We start from the raw sequence: 21,308 nt of genomic DNA, 5'->3' as shown, positions 1-21,308 counted from the left end.
TCAATAATTGCATGGCAACTTTTGATAGTAATCTTGGAGAAAAGTGTAATATCATCTGCGAAGAAAAGGTGAGAGAGAAGTTGACCGTTGTTAGACAGTCGAATTGGTTTCCACTTTAGATAGTCATCTAATAGGGAGATACTACGTAAAAATAATTACATGCACATTATAAACAAGTAGGGTGAAAGTGGATCTCCCTGACGAATACCTTTTGTTGGTATAAAGTATTGAGTTTTTGAACCGTTAATTAATATAGAAATGGAAGTAGTTGTAACACAAGACATAATTAAGGAAATCATAGAGGGGGTATGTTAAAATAAAACAAGGCGCGTCTTATGAAAGACCATTCTATCCATTGAATGCTTTTTCTAAATCAAGTTTTAATAACATTGACGGATGTTTGCCTTTCATTTTAGCTAAGTAATTTAAGGTTTCTTGAACTATTATAGCATTATCGCAAGCTCTTTTGCCTTGTTGGAAACTAGTTTGTGTAGGACCTATAATTTTACTAATGATTGGCTTGAGCATATTAACAATTATCTTTGTAATAAGCTTGTAGACTGTATTACAAAGACTAATAGGTCTGAATTGTTGAATTTTAGTAGGATGCTTCACCTTAGGAACAAGGCATATAAGGGTTTTGTTTAGTTTTGGAGGAATGATCTTTGAGCAAAAGATATTATTACAAAAGGAACTGACTTTATCACCTATATCCAACCAATATTTTTGGTAGAAAAATGGGTGCAACCCATCTGGACCTGGAGCTTTATATGGCTTAAAACTGTGTAACGCAGAAATAATCTCATCGTGATGAAGTGGTGAATCAAGCCTAAGTATATCATTAGTAGAGATCTGACAATTATATGTATCCGTGGTACTTTTTGTAGAAATTAACTAATCAGTTTGAAAAAGCTTATTGAAATAATTATTAATTAAGTTTTGTATTTTAGTAGTGCTTGATATCCAGTTGCCTACATTATCTTGTAAAGCATTTATTCTATTTTTTCGACGTCTGTGAAGTGTGGACAGGTGATAGAACTTAGTATTGGCATCCCCTTTATTTAATCAATTAATTCATGATTTTAGTTGCCAAAATTATTCTTCTATACGCAGTATGTGACTATATTCCAAGGTCAATTGAGTTATCTAAATTTTGTAAGAATATACTAGTAGGATAATGTATAGAGGATTGTATCCCGGATAGTCTAGCCAGAAGCTTTCTTTTTTGTTGGAATATATTTCCAAAAGTATTTTGATTCCAACGTGTGGCCACTACCTTAAATTTATTAATAGTAGCTAGTAAAGGCAGGTCATCCGACCAAGTGTCATGAACAAGTTGTTGAAACTGTGGGTGAGATGCCCACATCGTTTCAAATCTAAATATCCTATGTTGTATAGATTGAGGAGGTTCTAAGTTAATTAAGATTGGACAATGATCTGAGTGAGTACGAGGAAGATGTGTCACAATTGTATTTGGATATAGGCTTAACCAGTCGTAATTAGCTAGAAAACGATCAAGCCTTTCTAATATTGTACGACCATGCCTTTGTTTATTAGTCCATGTAAAACGACTACCTTGATAACCTAAATCAATAAGGCTACAGTAATGCATGCAATTTGCAAATTTATCAGCCCTATTATTATTCATAGGTAGACCTCCAATTTTTTTTTTAGATTCTAAAATTTCATTAAAGTCGCCCCCTATTAACCAGGGCATAGCAGTATTATCATGCAAATTATTTAAGTTTTGCCAAAGAATATCATGTAACTGATAATGAAGACTAACATATATTGCAGATAATATCCAAGGTGGTTTTGTGGGACAAACCTGGACCACGCAGTGTATTTCCTGATCAGAGATTCTCATTTCCGTCACGTTGATACGATCTGCATTCCACAGCACCACTAAACCACCTATGAGCCCATTTGCAGGAGCTTGTGCCATATTTCCCAAATTAAAGTCTTCACGCAAGCTTGTATGGTCTTGCATGTGTGTTTCAAGTAAGATAGCTAGAGTTGGTCTATAATTATCTAGTAAAGACCTAAAGTGTCTCCTAAATTCTGGATTATGAGAGCCTCTACAGTTCCAAACTAAGAAATTCACGTATGAATTAGGGTTTTTGTGCTACACCATAGGAACCTAAGTCATTGGATGGACAACTGTGGATGTCGTCGGATCCAGACTCAATGGAAGTTGAAGAAGCGTCAGAATGATCACCATAGCGTATTTTCCAACCTCTGGATTGGTGGTTTGACAAAAGTTGAGACTGCATGTTACCATTTATGGTGGACACTTTAGAATGAACTTTTTTTCGAACTGTTCTTTGAGGTTGTAGAATTGAATCCCTTTTAACTAACAAAATTCCGTTCTTGTCTACCTCATCTTTGCAAGTATTGCTGTCAGCCCTTCTCTTGTGTCTCTGTCTAGTTCGTGTGGAGATTGAGGAGGTGATTGTGTTGGACTGTTTGGTGGGGTGAGGCTCTCTAGAGGACTCAGTGGGCTCGAGTAGGGGGATAGTGGATTGAATGAGTCTAGTGGTTGGAACCAAGGTGCATAAACCTGAACCATGTGATGAGGTGGGTAGAAGGGTAGGAGACTAACTGTTTGGTCCTAAGTCGGGCTCATCTGAGTCATTGGATATGGCCACTGCTGATGAGTGGAACTGGAAGCCTGGTGTTCCATTGGAAGAGGTGTCTGAGATGTGTACCATTGATTTTGATTGTAAGCTTCCATTCCCAGCCTCATTCCTTCTGTCACTATTTCTGCTAAATGAGTTGGATTTTGGACTAGTAACACCACCTCTTGGTTGTTCAATTGTAGAGTGAATATTAGAGCATATCCTTGTAGTCCCATTTCCAACCAAGATTGGAGTGGGAGGTCCGTGGACATCAGTTGAGATGTGTAGATTAGGGGCGATGAGATTTGAGGTAGCTGAGGTCCCACCATTGTTAGACGAGGGAGATGAAAAAACCGATTGTTGATTTGTATATTTGCCCTCAGAAACTAACTCTGGCTGGTGCCTATGAAGGTTGGTCTCTGTATTGAGAATAGGACTTGCTCATTTTTGTAGTTCAGCAGAAAGAGTAGTATTAATTTTGGTTGTTTGGATGGAGTGGTGGTAGATATTAAGTAGTGAAGGAAATGAGGTAGTGGGCAGTTTATGATGATCTTCACATGGAAACTCAACATATTGTTTGCATGAATTTCGGGGAAGCCTAGAATCAACAGTATGGGGGGTTACTGTAGCATACATGGTTGGTATTGTAGTGTTTTGAGTTGGAGCCAACGTGTCTATAATATGAAGGGGCCTTCCTGAGTTGTTTAAGCTTGATTGGGTTGAGGATATACGTAGATGGTTACATGGCAAGGACTCATGAGGTGTCTTGTAGTCCTGAGAAAACGTGTGATAACCAACTTAAGGTGGGGAATTTGGTTCAGATAATCTAGGCTTAGGGTCATTAGGAATTTGATTGGGCAATGAAGTCGGCAACTTATTGGGAGTATGGAAGTGGGCTTTTGAATGTTGCTGAGTTAGTATTGCTTCAGTACCTAGATTTTGTGGTATTGGGCTTTGGTAAAAGTTGTCAATCTTTAAGTCTGAAGGCTCATTAGAAGAAAGTGAGTGGATTTGTTATTAAATTCTATAACGGGCCTTTGCAGTGTAACTTGCTTTGTAGAAGTGACCCGGCCCAGTACATCTGAAGTAGGGTTAGAGGACTGACCTGCGAGGGTTTGTGTTGTTGGTGGCGCCGCCATTGCAGCCGCCTTCCCTTTGTCAAAGTTGGGATGTTTGGGTAGGTATATACTTTTCTTAGTGAAGGTCACTGTTTTCCATTCGTTTTCCTTTAATGGTATATGATAGGGGGTGATATTAGATGCCAACTGTTGGGTTTTCTTAGTTTGTTCATTGGGTGCATGAACGACTTCAGGGCAACTGGTAGTACGGTGCCCAAATCTTGAACATTAGGTACATAGAAGATTTAGTCCTTCATAGAGAAGTGACTGTCTATGGTTCCCTATATAGAGATTCGTTTTTAAAGGCTTTTCCAAAGGCACTTCAATGCATATATGTGCATACCTTCCTCGTATAGTAGATGAGGTACATGTATCTATCTTTAATAGTCGCTCTAATGTTGAACCAATCCTACTTAGTATTTCCAAGTCATAGAACTCTGTAGGCAGTTCAGGTAGTCATACCCAAAGAGCTGAGTATGTGAGTTGTATAGAGGAGGCTTTGAATTTTGGCTCCCATCTTCGTACAGTTAGAAAATGACTAAGAATAAACCATGGACCTCCGTGTAGAGCCTTGATCATATTTTCTTCTCTTTGGAACTTAATGAGAAAAAAAATCAGAACCCAAATCAATGAGAGGTAGGACCTCTGTTGGTTTCCACAGAGCCATCAGTTTATCACGCATGATTTGATGAGTAATCCGTTTACCAAATAGCTTAAATATCACAGAGTATTTTCAGGGCTCATATAAACGTGATTTATCAGTTGATGTAATTGGTATGAATGTGTCATCATCAGTAGGGTTATGGATTACTTCATCTGCTAGATCTGAGATATTTAAGGAAGGTATTTGGTTGGTTAGAGTTGGCAGAAGGTATTTGTCTGTTAGCAGAATTTGTAGGAAAGTAGCCGGTTGTGTATGCATATTTATGTCATCCATTTGCATAGATCCTATATCTGGAGGGTCGTTAATTTGGTTGAGTTGTTGCAAGTGTTGCCGAGAATAGACATGGTGAGTATAAAAGTGTTGAAGAGATTGAGGCAAAGGAAGGTGTGTTCTACAGGAGCAGCGGGAGTGAGGAAATTTTTTTACATTATTGAGAGCTTTTTTTACTTCCCAACAAAGATTGTGGTTGAGTCTTACCTTAGCAACTAAGCAATAAAAACAAAACAAAACCTAAAAAGAAAACCCCTTAAATTCCTCATGTGAACACAATCTTATTCAAAGTTCAAAAATCACTTTTTTTGGCTTTTGGTTCCATTGAACTGGAAGCTAGTACAAAATCTATTTCTAACTTCGTAATTCTATTTTGCATGGTATCTTAATTTGTGGAGTCAAATAACTTTTTGGTTATAAATTTATAATATTTTAACTATTTTATTTATACAAGAACTTATACAGAAGTGTACTGGGTATATTGTTGTTGTTGTTGTTGTTATACAGAAGTCGACTGATCTAACTCTTCTGCTCATAAATTCACTAATAACTACATCAATCAAAAATAAGTCCACCCCGGGTATCAATTATACATTCAAACTCACTCATAATTTCTGCAGCCCAAAAAAAACATTTTTTTTCTTCAAGCAACTTCTCAATCAACTATAAAATACAATGGAACTAGTGAAAAGACACAAAAAAGAAGTTCACCAATTGATTTCATGCTTCATTTGAATTAACCATAAGCTCATCCAATCCAAAAATCTCCTAATTCTTTTAAAGAAAGAAAAAAATTCTAAGTGGATAGTAATAAAAAAAATATAGACAATCCTCAAACATGGCCATGCTAGTCTTCTGTGCGATCATTCCAATTTTATTCTCTGTCACAAAAGGGGCAATATTTTTATTGAAAATTTATTGGGTCTAACCAGAAGTATCTAAAAATCAGTTATTTTCATACCATTTACAGCAAAATCTATTTCAACTTCTGCTGAGGTGTTGGTTGAGAACCCTGTTAATTATATGAGAGCAGCAAATCAGGAAATTCTAATAATACAAGAAGCGGCAGCGCGTCCATTTTCACCAGAAGGGAGGATCAAACCCGTTTCTAATATTTTATACTGTTGTGATTATGCATGCTAGTTTTAACCCCATGAGTCTATTGAAAGCAGTCTCTTTGCGTACTCATTACCCTTCCCAGACCCCATTTATAGGACTACATTGGGTATGATGTTGTCGTTGTTGTAATAATACAAGAAGCTCCATATAGTTAATGACTCTTTTAAAAGTAGCCATGATGACTTTGACAAAATCACATATGGTATTTCTGAAGTCCTCATGTATCAAGGCTAGTGCATACTTGAAGCCTGTTATTCTTCAAGGATGAATAACGATTTCGCAATTCCTTGGACAATCAATTTGAAAAGAATTGCCATCCAATCAACGTAGACATCAAGGGAACGGATACGAAACATTCTTGGCTGTGAAAACCTGTAAAGCAACAGCAAAATTTGCAGTTTGCACCATGCTGGAAGTTAAGGTTTCTCCATAAGGAAACCTCTTGAAGCCAAAGGACTTACGAGCTCCGACACCACTCTCCCTGATCAAATTTGTATTGTCTGATATGAATTTTAACGTAGGAACGTTTTATGTTCAGTTTGAAAAGCCTAAACCATATATTATATCAACTGGGATGTAATTACGTTTCAGTCAAAAGGAAGATCATGCAACTTGCTTTAGATAGGAGTACTGAGTAGCTATGGTCCAAGAGCACCTAGTATACTGTGGCAGCCAGTGCAGCACAAATGCGATGGATTTCAAAAGGCGTTCGGATCTATAATGAAATGCCCCATGTTTCTGATCATAGACGTGATTACTCTCAAATTTTAACAGATCAAGATAAATCCTAAATTCAAGACAACTCTTGAAGTATTAAGAGTTTATTAGGATTACTTGGTGGCTACTCCACCCAAACCTTAATTCATGCCTATAAATAAGGCTACATATGTCCTTCAAAGAGGATCTCAGCAATTCCATAAACTCTCGAAATATGCGCAAATAGATCAAATATGAGATCTCCAAAATTTCATGAAACTCTTGGAATATTCATTAAGAGATCAAAGACATGTCAAATATATCTTACTTAAAGTCCTACTTTTGAGAAATATACCGCTAAAGCCCTCGAATCAAGTAGAATAAATCGGAGTAAAGAATCACGGGATAGCAAAGTTGTAACCTACAATTGTTTATCAATAAAATCATTTTTTATGATTGCAATTTTATTTTTTTTTGTTGCAAACACTCTATTGCAAATTTCTTTCTTCCAGGGGAAAAGGGGAATACCTTGCAAGGTCTCTTTAGTTCTCTTTCTAGGGCCTTCTCAGGTTACAACTGCTAACCTTTTTTTCTTCTCTTATAGTGACAGTCTCAATGTCAACTTATGCACACCTCGACGGCATGAAGTACCTTCCGATCACCGTACAAACGTACGGGATAGTACAGCATTTTATCTTTATGTAAAGTTGAAGTAGGTGCCACACGAGAAGCAGGGTGGAATGGATCATTCCAAATGCAATCTTCGCAGCAGTGAGAGAACACCACATAAGAACTTCCAAAGGAATGGAAAAATAAATTACTGACTTAACAACAGTGTGTGTGGGCGCAAACAGCAAAACTCCATTTGCATAGGTAATAGAGCTCTGTTTTAGGCTCTCCTAGCCCAGTACAGTACAGGTCTTTTGTTCCCATTTGCATTCAAATTATTTGTCAAACTTGAAATGTTATATACAAGCAAGCGTTTCAGTTGCCTTATTTCAGCAAATATCTACATTCTCTAGGTTTCCATTCACCTCACTACAGTAACAATTACCTTCAATCTAGGGTAACTATTAGCTTCACAACTAGATGAGATACAGTAGTAACTACATGCCCTGATATGTACAAAAGAATGTAAAATACCTTCACATATTATCTACCAACTGTGCATACCAAGGACCATGAACATTCACTGTCACACGCGTTGCCACAATCAATACAGAGGCAGCTTCCACAACCTCATCAATTAGAGCAGTTGCTCCCACCTGCTGCAGAGCCATTTCAGCCAATTCTCTTCCCTGTCTTCTGGTTCCCCCAAGTACAACTCCTCTTCCAGCTAAATATATTGCCCCAGATATGCGTACAAAAATAGCATCCCCAGCTTGCAGGCTCTTGGATAACATCCTTGCCATGATCTCCTTGATCTGTTGAAGCTTCATCACATCAGCACCATAGTTGCCATGCTCTAAAGGTTTGCCAAGCGTCTCTATAATCTCTTGAATCCCAGCATCACTGTTGGAGTCGAAGAGCTCAGAAAGCGCTTTGACACTTCCCTGAACAATTTTATCCATATCTACTGCACTCGATACCATTTGCATACTCAGAAGGACCTGCCTTTGGACTAGAATGCTGCACATAGTCAAGTCAAGAAGTAAATCATCAAACGTTAAATAACAGATATCCAAAAAACAAGAGCATTTTTTGTATCTCACGGCCTCTTTCAACTGTTGCTGAGGGTGGGGGAGGAGAATGAAGTGGAGATAAGATTTACCTGGTAGCTATTACTATGATCTTTTGGATTTTTGCCTGAATAACCCTTAGTCTAAAGAAGTTCAGATGCATAGTTTCAGGCAACCCTTCTTGTGTCAGACCAGATACTGCATTTACCAACTTTAACAAACCCAGCCTCACCAATATATCAACCTTGTCCCCCGTGCATTCTTGGCATTCATCTATAGCTTCTGAAAAGAAAAGACAGACACTAGTTAGGAAAAGAAAACAGGCAGTTTAGGCATGTTAATGCTCCAAATTCCATGAATTTGAAGGGGTAAAAGGAAGGGCCAACTCTGAGGTAACCAACCTGTAGAGGCCAAAGGTGAAGCATGGTTTTTATACGTTTTAACTGAAAAGCTTCCTCCAGTTCTAAGGGTGGCAGAAGGAAGGAAACGATCCTGTCCACTTGTTAGCCCTGATTGAGCCTCCTTGTGTTCATCCCATTCCTGGTCCATGGAATCTTTGACAGATAAAAGCCACTGCCGTGTTAAGGGTAAGGCGGTCATAGCCACAGAAGGAAGACCATAACGCTTGGTGAAAGCTTTCTTTAAATAATCAAAAGCTGCAGGTCCCTTGAGAATTGGTTCCAACATTCTAATCTTTGCCTTGCTTATTTCTTGTTTGAGTAGCTGCAAAGAAGAGGAGGAATGTCAGGTTAAGAAAATACAGAGATGGCAGAACTGTAAGGCGTAAGCACAATCATCCTCAAAGACATACAACAATTATGACAGGAGAATCATTGGAAAGCGATAACCCCACAGAATCTTTCAAGATGAATTCAAGCACCACACACTGTGACAGTGGGACAACACTCTGTATAAGAACAGAATATACTCTCACTAAAGAACTCTTTTGGAATGTGCAGTAGGTACTTATCTAGACTATTACAAATGCCACTTTTATTATCTTACAGATTTATGCACCCATTCTACAGCATAGAAAGAGAGAGAGAGAGGGGGGAAGTGAGAGAGATCCCAAGAAAACAAAAAGTTCATTATATGTTTATACTATCAGTATCAGTCCCTGATCATCTAAGTGGAAGTAAAGTCTTCTACTTTGACACAACAGAAATACTCATCTAGCAGTTATCCACAAAGTTCGTTGACCGAAGTCTATAGTTGTGATGTGTTAAACCATGGAACAAATGAAAGATATAACGAAAGATTTTTACCTGTATCTCTTCCAGTATAAAACGCAAACCCCTAACTAGTGCCAGGATAAATGAATTCCCTGCCCCATCCTGACATATATCAGCTATTTCTCTAAACAACTTTTGACAATTTGCTTTTAGCTCATCCTCTTTAGCAGGAGAGGAAAGTTTCTGCAAAGTGACTAATGCGAAATCCATGATCTTTTGCAGATAATCCATATCCAGTTTGCCTGAGATCAACAACTAAAAAAGGAAGGCAAATTAATAGACAGATAAAAAAGCCTTCTAATATCATAAGGTGAAAGAATCAGAGATATGAACTTAATGACCAGATACCTGAGAGAGAATGTCTATATCTATCACTTCATTGATCTCTTGTCTCCAGCTCTGAGGAGCCAAGCTACAAAGTACATCTCTTGCTTCTCTCATCAGATCAACAACACGGTTGTATCCAGGTTCATCCTTTCTCATGGATTCCATGACACTATCCCAGAAAGCCTTCTCCATTGTCTCTCTAACTTTGTCCTGTAAGGTCATCAGACCAGAAGAATCAACTAAAATTTCTAAAGTCTCTTCTAGTTTCAGGAGCCTAGCCAAACTGTGCTCCGGGTTTAGTAAATCAAGATGTAAGAAATGAACCTACCTCAATACTACTATAATATTTATCAGCAACTTTTGGAGACTCAGCAAAATCAAGATGCTGCCCATGAAGACTCTCATTCACAATTAATTCATTCTCCATTTCCAATCCCTCGTCACTACGGGATGCCTGCATGCTGTTTTTGGCTGAAGAACCAACTTTTGGATGTGGTTCATCCCTAAATAAGGAGCGCACCACACGGTTTGGCTTCTGATCCCTCACCTCAAGCAAATTCTCTCCTTTACTTGTACCACCAAGAGGAGAAGAGGCACTTGGGAGAGCAGTTGGGGTTGGAGATATTGAATGCAGAATTGGAGAGCTCAGAGGACTCCCATTTTCTTTAGCTTCGAAGTATTTGCTTCGTGTGTCAGAAATCGCATTATCCATCCGTTCAATACCAGCATCTCCGCTAATATTAAGCACCTTTTCTCTGAGAAGTCTCTGATCTTCGGTCACCTACATGACAGAAATCATAAGTCTCAAAAACTTAGCTCGATAAGAATGAATAATTTTTTATGGAAGCAATGTTCTCTGATCCAAACTTAAGAATCTAAAAGTATTGAAATAACAACTACTTTTCCGTGCTACCAAGGAAAAAAGAAAAGCTAGGGGTAAAACCTGTTTCTGGATAGCCTTCAGATCATGAGTAAGAGCAACACTATCGCCTTCAGGAGTTATCCGGCATTTTTGAATCATAGAAAGTTCAAGCTGGCAAGCAGCTCTAACCAAATCCTCCTCTAAAGACTGGGCATCTTTAACCTTCCACACCACAAAGCTATTCAAGTAAGAGCACCATGCTGAATCAAACTCTGCGAGTTGTGACTTGAAGGTCTTGCGGCTTGCCAAACCGCAATCAGAATGCCCATCAGAAGTCTGTGTGGGGCCATTTAAAATTATCCTAACCAGTAGTTCAAACTCTCTGACAAATTTTTCAGCCGATTTGGCCAGGGCAATCTCACGCTCGCCTTTACCACTGAACACAGCATCAGGGTGACCTAGAACCATATATGCACACAGCACAATTCGAACAGGATATCTCGACAACTTAAGTGGAGCTCTGGCTGCTGGTGAGTTAGATACTGTTTTTTTTACACCACCAATGCGGAGAGATCTCCTTGGTGTAACCTTCCTTTTTGGCGAAGCTACTCGTTTAAGAAGATGATCAATGTCCCCCCAACCAAAAGTACTTGCAGCACTGTTAACATCACGCAACAATTTAAAGCGAAGCTCAAGCCTATCGAGCAAACCTTTAGCTGTCTGTAGTGTACCAAACGATTCAATCATCATTGCTAACTGCTCAAATGGCATTAACTTAGCTGATCTCTCATTAATACTCAGCATATTATAAGCTTTTGCAAGATGGAAGGTCGTCTTTCCACGTGTAAGGAACTGCTTCCAACACCTGCAAAAGAACACTTATAAGATCCGCATATCTCATTTACTGACAGTAATTTCATGCAACCAGGAAAATGAGCTCACTTATATTAAGACAAAGATGTGTGACGAAAGAGGGTTTGCTGCTTCCCATACCTTGCTAATTTCCTTGAAAGAAGGTCAGCCTGGTCATGAATCTTGTCATAACTGCCATGAAAAGAATTTGGTGATTTTCCTCTCTGCATCAAGTATTCTGCTCTTTGTCTCTTTGCCTGTTCATTGCGACAGAAATAGTGTCACACATTATGCATAGGACGCCATCATCAAAATTTATTTGACTTGAATCAAATGCATATGTTGTTACCCTTTGTAGTTTGTCTTCTATTTTAATCTTCATTTCTCTTCTTTTGACCTCTTCCTGATGAGAAACAGACTTCGCAACAGTCCGCGCCTGCATGACTCTAGCACATGCCCTCCTCTTTTCGGCTTCCAGCAATCCCATCCTCTTCTTCTCAGCAGCTGCACGCTTCTGATAAATTGCAGCACGCACCCGCTCTTTGTACTTGCTCTCACGAGCCATTCGACGTAGTAATGATTGAGATGTCCTCTCCCTCAGTGTGGCCCTCCTTTGGCGATTAGCTTTTAGGAGCAGCATCCTATTTACCTCAGCCTGCTGAACACGCAACTCCACCTTTGTACCCAGTTCAGCTCGTTCCTGTCTGAAGCGCATTTCTGCTCCAGTTTTAGCTGCCTGCCTCAACTCATCTAATTTTGCAAGCCGCAACTTAGCCTTCGCTAGAATGCTCATCCTGCATATAAAAAGAACTTAGAATTCGAATAACAGGATGGCTTGCACAATCACACAGCACAACCTACTAGACATAAATACACAATAGTCATTTTACTCATTATCTTGTACAAGATCAATATCTAGCAGCATGGCATGCACAATCATTCGGATAGTTGCACGAAGTCAATCTGTTCTTTAACTCTACAAGCTGCATTAATCAGGTAAAGAAAAGAGATTATGTGCACACATCATATCAAAGTAGTATTTCCCCTGTTTTTGCTTTTCATTTCTCTTTTTTGCTTTTCTTTAGGCAAGTGTACTTGAGGAGTATGGGATGTGTTTGTGTTTCCCTCTGGAAGAATCTTCAATTCAGACCATATTGATATAAAATGCACTAGTATACGTATTTGAACCCAGAAACACACAATAGAGGATTCCCCAGATTCCGATGTATATGTACGCCAGCACACAAGATATTTTGACTAAAATAGCTTGCTTAAAAGTAGTAGTTATAAGTACAAATGGAGATACAATAAACCAGCTCAAGGAAATCTTCTTTAACAGAAAAGACAAAGCTCAAGTAGTCACATCCGATAGTGATTAACAAAGGAAGTCCGAAAAATGATGGGAGTACTACTTTGAACCACGGGCAAACAAAGAGAACATAATTCTGTTACATGTCAGGACCCGCCCCATAAAATGCTATAATGACAAACTGAAAAAGGCCTACAGAGAAACCTAAAAAGACTAGCAGTGTAATACTAACTTAGAGTGCTCTACATAATTATGATGAATCACATGGCAAAACATTTTATATTTTTCAAAGAAAACCCCCTAGCGTTGCCAAATGACACAATTACTCTGTAGAAAGGCGTGATTAAAAAATAAAGCTGCTTACATGCACAAATATGTACCATAGGATTTCAGTAGAAAACTGCTCAGAACAAATAATAAATGAAAAGTTTAGATTCAGGGACAAAACTATATGAAATAAGATATTTGCCTTTTCTCCTCGGCAGCCTGAAGTTTAGCCTCAAGACGCTGTCCAAGATCTTCTCCATGAGTTGGAGTCTGTGAGGGGCTTCTGGGCTTCGGTCTGGCTTTGCTTGACAGATACTCATAGAATTTCTGCTTGATACCAAATTGCAAGTTTTAGTGACAGGATTATCCAAAAAACGAAGCATGACATAATATGACAGGATTATCCTAAAAAGAAAGCATGACAGAAAATTATCATGTAACGTTTTCATCTTTATGCTTCCTGCTAATGAAAAGCCCTTTAGGAGTTAGGACCACAACAATTAAGAAAATTAAGCAGGAATTAACATGTGGTTAACTAAGAAAAGTTGTTAAAATAAATTCTTCATCCAGAAAAGTTGTTAAAATATCATACACCAAAAAATGAAAAGGGACAAACAGGAAACAGATTCTAAAACAAAAAAGTACTTACTAAAATCCATGCAGTAAAATATCAAGGTAACAGTGAACTATGATTAATACTGCATATTAAAGAAAAAATACACATATTTCTTATCAATGGTTTAATACTTTATCTATCTCAAGAAATTCGGGATTGAGTGTTCATTTTGCTGATTGTATTTCAAAATAAATGGTCTTTTTTTCAAAGACCTAACAAGAACTGTAACATAAAGGAAAGAATCGCACACCCTTACCTAACTCAACAAACAACCTTACAGACGAGATAAATTACTATAAAGGCGAAGCTTTCCACTGAATTTTTTTTTATTATTATTTAGGAAAGAAAGTAAATACTTAAATCAAAAACCAGGACTTGGGAGAAAACTGATCCTACAAGTTAGAAATCAACATATTCAAAATTAAATTAAAGAATCAGTTAACTAATTCCGTGTAACTCCTAAAAATAGAAGGAAAATAATGATTATCGACTGTGTACAGCTTATCGGAAAAAGTTAAAAGGACCTGTCGACGAAGATCGGCGCCACGTAGCTTAGCGTCAATTTCTTCAGCAGTAGAAGGAGAAGTTTTAGGCTTAGGCTCCGACAGCTTTTGAAGAATCCTAGGTGGAATCCTCGGCGGCGACAACAACGTTGCTCCGTCACTCGCCGGAATTTCCATCGCTATTCCACCTATCTTCCCTCTTTCCGGCGACTCCACTTCCATAGTCCTATAATATATATCCCAAGAATTACAAAAAGGAAAAATTACTCCAAAACAAACGATCAAATCACTCTTTACAACTTCAGCTTTCGATCTACGGATATGGATATGTCTATTACAACGTTTTAATTCGAAAATATATGGATGTTTAATTTAAAACTCTTATAAGAGAAATTGGAATTTGAACTTCGAGAAAAGTCGCGATGATTTGTGAAGAGAAACGAATAGAGAGAGCGAGAGAGAGAGAGAGATTTTTCTTTTTTGTATATACTGTTTGAGAGCTTTTTGGTGTTTGCTTTTTTTATTTATAAAAAAAAATGATGAAGAGAATTGAATTGCTTTTGTGTAAATGTACCAAGTGCGTGCAAAATGAAGAAAAAGCGTGTTGGAATATGAGTGGGTTTCTTATCCAGAAGGCTGCCACGTCATTATTTTGCCTCTCAACGGTACTCCTACTTGAAGTTTTCTTTGTTAAGTCTTTTACGTTTTTAACCCTAGTTCCTCCTTTTTGAACGTTGTCGTAATTACGTCAGTGCTTAGGCTTAAAAATTTCCTCAATACTAATTACTAGGGTCTACATAGGTCGGATTGATTCGGATTTTATAATTATCAAACTAATTAATTGTGTTGGGTTATTAAATCTAAAGACCAAACTAAACCAATAAAACTTGGATTTTTCACTCTCGATTTTTCTCGGGTTTTCGGGTTATTCGGATTTTTCGCATTTTTTTCGGTAAAATCTTCGTTGAACAAAACATATAAATTGTGCTTAAATTATTTCTTTAATTCTGGTAAGATACAACTATATAAAGTATTTTTCAAGAAAATAATACAAAATATTAGATGTCATGGCATTATCCTAAAATATTCAACACTAAAGACAATAAAATTATGTAATATAAATATTGCTAATTAAAAAGTCATAATAAAAATAAAAGTAATCTAAAAGTACTAAGTCAGTTAGTAGGGAGCACTAGCAGGGAGGAAAGGAGGATGAACATAGAGAGGTGTAAGGTAGCTAGGAAGGAGGTGAAGCTGACAGTCACGGAGGCAAAGATAGCGGCTTTTGCTCACCTGTACGAGGAACTGGGGGATAAAGGCGGGGAGAAGAAGTTATTCCGACTAGCTAAGGCGAGAGAGAGGAGGACTAGGGATCTGGACCAAGTGAGGTGCATCAAAGACGAGAACGACAGAGTTTTGATGGGGGATAACCAGATTAAGAGGAGGTGACAGACCTACTTTCATAAACTTCTAAATGAAGAAGGGGATCAGGATATGTGCTAGGTGAATTGGGAAATGCTGACAATCTCCATGACTTTAGTTATAGGCATATTGAGGTCGAGGAAGTAACAGAGGCAATGTGTAAGATGAGTAGGGACAGAGCTACCGGGCCAGACGAAATTTCGGTTGAACTTTGGAGGTGCGTGGGTAGAGCAGGCTTGGAATGGTTAACTGGGTTATTTAATGTTATATTCAAGACAAATAGAATACCAGATGAGTGGAGGTGGAGTACAATGGTCCCGTTGTACAAGAACAGAGGTGATATCTAGAGTTGTAATAATTATAGGGGTACCAAATTATTGAGTCATACCATGAAAATTTGGAAAAAAATGATAGAAATTAGAGTGCGAAGGATGGTGTTTATTTCAGACAACCAGTTCAGGTTCATGCCGGGGCATTCTACCACAGAAGCTATCCACCTTATTAGGAGGACGGTGGAACAGTACAGGGATAGGAAGAAAGATCTCCAGGTGATATTTATTGATCTGGAGAAAGCGTACGACAAGGTTCCTAAGGAGGTTCTATGGAGCTGCTTGGAGGCGAAAGGGGTGCTGATTGCCTACATTAAGGTGATCAAAGACATGTATGATGGAGTTAAGACTACAGTTAAGACAGTAGGAGGCGATTCCGATCATTTTCGGTTGTTATGGGGTTGCACCAAGGGTGTGCGCTCAGCCCATTCCTATTTACCCTGGTGATGGATGCACTGACTCATCATATTCAAGGGAAGGTGCCATGGTGTATGTTATTTGTTGATGACATAGTTCTGATTGATGAGACGCGAGGCGGCGTCAACGAGAGGCTAGAGGTTTGGAGACAGACCCTTGAGTCTAAGGGTTTCAAGTTGAGCAGGACTAAGACGGAATACCTAGAGTGCAAGTTCAGCGTCGAGCAGACGGAAGCGGGGGTGGACGTGAGGCTCGACTCCCAAGTCATTCCCAAGAGGAGTAGTTTCAAGTACCTTGGGTCGGTTATTCAGGGGATTGGGGAGATCGATGAGGATGTCATACACCGTATAGGGGTGGAGTGGATGAAGTGGAGGTTAGCGTCGGGAGTCCTGTGTGACAAGAAAGTGCCACCAATACTAAAAGGTAAGTTTTATAAAGCAGTGGTTAGGCCTGTCATGTTGTACGGGACCGAGTGTTGGCCGGTTAAGAACTCACATATCCAAAAGATGAAAGTAGCAAAGATGAAGATGTTGAGGTGGATGTGCGGGCATACTAAGATGGATAAGATTAGGAATGAAGCTATTCGGGAGAAGGTGAGCGTAACCCCCGTGGAGGACAAGATGAGGGAAGCAAGACTCAGATGGTTTAGGCACATTCAGAGGAGGAGCACTGATGCTCCGGTGAGTAGATGTGAGCTACTAGCTGTGGTGGGCACGAGGAGAGGTATAAGACGACCCAACAAGTATTGGGGAGAGGTGATCAGGCAGGACATGGCACGACTTAGGATTACTGAGGACATGACCCTTGACAGGGAATTGTGGAGGTCGAACATTAAAGTTGTAGGTTATGAGGTAGTTGTGAATATTTCTTCGGCGCATCAGAGTGAGACTTGCCAGTTAGGTTTTAGTTTTAGAATATTAGTGGTTTCTACTGATGTCGGTCTTTACCTACTGGTTATTGTGTACTTTCCATCTATTTCGTGTTTTTTTATATCGCTGTTATTCTATTATGATTCTATTGATAATATTAATATATCGTCTCTTGTCGTCTTCTTGAGGTGAGGGTCTGCGTACATACTACTCTCCCCAGACCCCACAAGTAAGATTACACTGGGCCGTTGTTGTTATTGTTGTTGGTGACTCGAATTATCGGGTTGGTGCGGTTTGTCGGTTTCTTTTGTACACCCCTACTGATTACTCCTAGTATTTCGTATTTGATGTGAGTGTGACACTCTTTTCATCCGTTTCAAATAAATAAAATCTTTTATATTTAGAACTACTTAATAATTAATGACTGGATATATATTTGGGATAAAAGTTGATATTTAGTCAAATATCACCGTATATAAAATAGCGTTTTTTATCTTGGACGATTTTTTAATTTAATAAATTGAAAATAATATCTAACGGATTTGTACTTTGGAATTTGAGCACTACCTGTCACTTTTCGGCCATAGATTTACCTCTGCATCGAATTTTCAGTATGTTGATATAATCCAGTTTTTGATATGATGTTAAAGTCTGGTTATAGATTTATATCTCATTAGAATATGTAGGGAAATTAAAATAAATAAGCGATATGAACAAATAAAGATGATGATTCATCTTAATTGGCCTCAATTTGTTAGGTATTGAGAGTGTTGTTTGTTGGTTTAAAACTTCCTTTCTATGTCTCAATATTTTTGAGTCACACAATTGCTCTCCTATCCCCAACATTACTACTATTAATTATAGTTGATTTATCGAGAGTCAAGTTAAGTGAGTAGTTACAACAAAAATTAAATGTATAGAGTAGCGTTAAGCAGATACTAATACTTGCATTAAAGTAGGTTGTTTATATCACACCCATAGGTACGATTCTTCCCATATTTTGTGTGAATGTAGGATACCTTGTGTACCGAACTATTTTTTTTCATTACATGTTTCTCGACAATAGAAAGGGGAGTCCGGAACCAAAATGTAATTTTTTTTACTCAAACTACACAACTAGGTGGTAAAAAAAAGTTACATTTTTATATATAGCGCCACAATACCTGGCGCTATACATTAACAGTAACGGAACCGTTAATGTATAGCGCCAGGTATTGTGGCGCTATACTGCAACAGCTGACATTTACAGGTATAGCGCCACAATACCTGGCGTTATACATTAACGGTTCTGTTACTGTTAATGTATAACGCTAGGTATTGTGGCGCTATAATAGATTTTCCTGGCCCCACCAATAATTTCGGACTTCAATAATTCAGAAGCGTATAGTGCCAACGTTTTTGGCGCTATACATATTAAAAAAAACGGCTAGCCATTTCCTATATAAAGAGGTTAGGATTATATAGAAATTCATCCAAAAAAATTTGTTAACTCTTGTTGAAACGTTTATTGTTCTTAAATTCTCCAACAGTTTTTCATTATGTCTGAAGAGCGTAGAATAAGAGTTTCATTATATTGGGGGGTGAGGTTGTGATGGAGAATAATTCTGTGGGCTACAGTTTACCTGCTCAATGTCATGTTAAATTGCCACTTACAATAGAGTACGATAAATTGATATCGTTATTATGCAAAAAACTGAGTGTGAGAAAAAGTTCAGTTATAGTTAAAGTAACCGGAAGATATCCGTATTCCGTCACTCCGCAAGGGGTTGTTTTTTACTCGGAGTTTAACATCGGCGATGATGAAACTTTGAGTGATTTTTTGAGGACTCCGGATGAATGTCGGGAATTTCTTGTAATCACAATGTTGGAGATGTACGTGAAGGTCGAAGACGTTCCCAAAAATGAGGTTGTGCGTAGCAGAGATAACCCTCAGTCATCGGGTGGTTATTCTGGAGCAGTTTTTGCCGGACAGGTTCCGGATGAAAGAGTTTTCATTGATTTAAACTTATCACCGGCGACGAATGAGCAACGAGAAAATAATTTATACCCTGCTTTCCATAATTCACTAGACGAGTGGTAAGCTTTAATTTTCATTTGTGTTAATTATGTATATTTTTGGCGTACTTGAATTTGTATTAACGCTCATATATTTAATAGGGGGTACCGGCCGGATATGAATTTTACAAGTGGCCCATCCGGTAGTCATCACCTAATTGAAAACGTCCATCATGGAATTTCATCACATTACGACTTGTAAGTGAAGTGATATAAAACCATATGGATATCATTTATTAATTCAGTAGCTAATATTTTTGTTGGTTGTGCAGTGAAAACGAGCAAGTTGAACCACCTGTACTCACTCAATTGACGGAAAATGACGTATTACACCGGGATCTGGCAGATGCACAGAGAACAGAACAGTGATTACGATAACAATGCCGATGAATCCGGAGACGAGACACTCTTTTTCGTGAGGATGGTGATGAACAGGATGAGGAGGAAGGACCTGATTTGAAGAGAGACTCACCTAGACGAAGAGTGTACGAGTCCGAAGTGCTGTTTCATTCAAGGGAGATTCCTTACATTGATAACTTGCCAACCGTGCCGAATGTGGAAGCTCTCACAAGGGATTTTGATGAAATCCGGACAGCAATGTGGGATGAGTCTAGACCAACGGTGCTTGCAAAGGGGATGCTTTTTCCTGATAAAGCACGCTTAAGCAGGGCTTGTAAAATGCACAACGTAAAAGAGTGTCGTGAGATGCAGGTATGGGAGTCAAGTCCGATAGTATACAAGGTTGTTTGCCGCAGGTGGTTTTGGCCATGTAATTGGATGTTGCGTGCGACCAAAAAGAAGACAAGTATGTGGAAAGTGGGTAAATATATTCCCACCCACACATGCGAAATGGACACATTCAACGGTAATCACTTCAACTTGGATATTGACTTGATATCTCTTGTACTTATTCCGCACCTCGAAGCATCCATAAGGTATACAATCAAAGAGTGCATTACATCAGTCCACCAGGAATATGGCCATACCATTACGAAAAGAAAGGCATTTCTCGGGCGCAAACGAGCATTTGAAATTGTCTACGGTAATTGGGATAAGTCATTTGCATCTGTGCCAAAGTACATGGCCGCACTGCAGCACTTTAACCCCGGGACAGTTGTTGAATGGAAGCTTGAGCAGAGTCCGGGAACACCAGAATACATATTTAATTACGTGTTCTGGGCGTTTAAGCCAGTAATTGATGGGTTTTTGCATTGTCGGCCCGTAATATCCATAGACGGAACTCATGTCTATGGAAAGTACGATATCAAGCTATTGATAGCCGTGGCAGTGGTGCTAATGGACAAATATTTCCTATAGCTTTTGCTGTTTGTGCCAATGAAAGCACAGAGACATGGACGATGTTTTTGAACCACCTGAAAGAGCACGTTGTCAAACAACGTTCAGGTATTTGTCTAATATCTGATCGGCACGGTGGTATATTAAGTTCTGTGGAGAACTTGCCTGCATGGCAAGAACCTTATGCATACCACCGTTACTGTGTGAGGCACTTTAAGGCCAATTTCCAGAAGGCACATCCCAACAAGGATCTACATGATTTGATGTGGATGGCAGCAACAGACCACCAACAACATAAATTCCGGAGGCATATGGATTCTATCAGGCAAGAAGACGAGGCAGCCTATCGTTGGTTAATGTGACATGACCCTGAAAAGTGGACGTTGCATGCGGATGGTGGCAGACGATGGGGAATTCTTACTACAAATGTGTCAGAGTCCTTCAACGGGTTATTAAAGTCAGCAAGAGGATTTTCCGTCACAGCCATGGTGCGGATGTCGTTCAAGCAGATGGCGGAGAGGTTAGTTGAACGGTCTGCAGCTGCAACGAAATTGATGAAGAGGGGTGTTGAATTTATGTCAGTGCCTATGAAGAGATTTGAGAAATACAGACGACGAGCACATTGGCATTCATTTTTGTTGTATGATAACGAAAGAGGTGTTTTTGAAGTTCGCACCGCTATCCATAATAATCGAGGTAATAATGTACATACTGTAAATGAATCTGCAAGGTTATGCTCCTATGGGAAATGGTCTATTTACCACATGCCTTGCTCACATGCCATCAAG

At 38.8% G+C, this 21,308-nt stretch overlaps 2 protein-coding genes across 2 annotated transcripts; one reads left to right on the top strand and one right to left on the bottom strand.

Moving 5' to 3' along the window:
* Window positions 1–7,406: 7,406 nt before the first annotated feature.
* On the bottom strand, window positions 7,407–14,673 carry LOC104246143 (uncharacterized). Its single transcript, XM_009801903.2, has 11 exons — window positions 14,154–14,673; window positions 13,216–13,340; window positions 11,787–12,231; window positions 11,579–11,694; window positions 10,667–11,450; window positions 10,052–10,504; window positions 9,745–9,933; window positions 9,430–9,651; window positions 8,566–8,887; window positions 8,257–8,446; window positions 7,407–8,114 (listed from the first exon to the last, which is right to left on the bottom strand). Exons 1-11 carry the CDS (start codon window positions 14,352–14,354, stop codon window positions 7,631–7,633), a joined length of 3,531 nt encoding a protein of 1,176 aa, XP_009800205.1. The 5' UTR covers window positions 14,355–14,673; the 3' UTR covers window positions 7,407–7,630.
* Window positions 14,674–15,985: 1,312 nt separating this feature from the next.
* LOC138873959 (uncharacterized) lies at window positions 15,986–16,330 on the top strand. The gene has a single exon (XM_070152454.1). The coding sequence runs from the start codon at window positions 15,986–15,988 to the stop codon at window positions 16,328–16,330; it is 345 nt and encodes a 114-aa protein (XP_070008555.1).
* The last annotated feature ends 4,978 nt before the right edge of the window (window positions 16,331–21,308 follow it).

The sequence above is a fragment of the Nicotiana sylvestris genome, chromosome 1 (assembly GCF_000393655.2).
Source record: "Nicotiana sylvestris chromosome 1, ASM39365v2, whole genome shotgun sequence".
NCBI lineage: Eukaryota > Viridiplantae > Streptophyta > Magnoliopsida > Solanales > Solanaceae > Nicotiana > Nicotiana sylvestris.
This window is presented reverse-complemented; position numbering and strand designations above follow the sequence as displayed.

Excerpts from the sequence above, each read along its gene's own strand:
- LOC138873959 (XM_070152454.1), top strand. The coding sequence starts at position 15,986 with ATGGTGTTTATTTCAGACAACCAGTTCAGGTTCATGCCGGGGCATTCT.
- LOC104246143 (XM_009801903.2), bottom strand. The coding sequence starts at position 14,354 with ATGGAAGTGGAGTCGCCGGAAAGAGGGAAGATAGGTGGAATAGCGATG. Across the intron at positions 9,652-9,744 it reads ATATAGACATTCTCTCTCAG|TTGTTGATCTCAGGCAAACT; the intron begins GTATCTGGTCAT and ends TTCCTTTTTTAG. Across the intron at positions 8,447-8,565 it reads TTCACCTTTGGCCTCTACAG|AAGCTATAGATGAATGCCAA; the intron begins GTTGGTTACCTC and ends TTTTCTTTTCAG.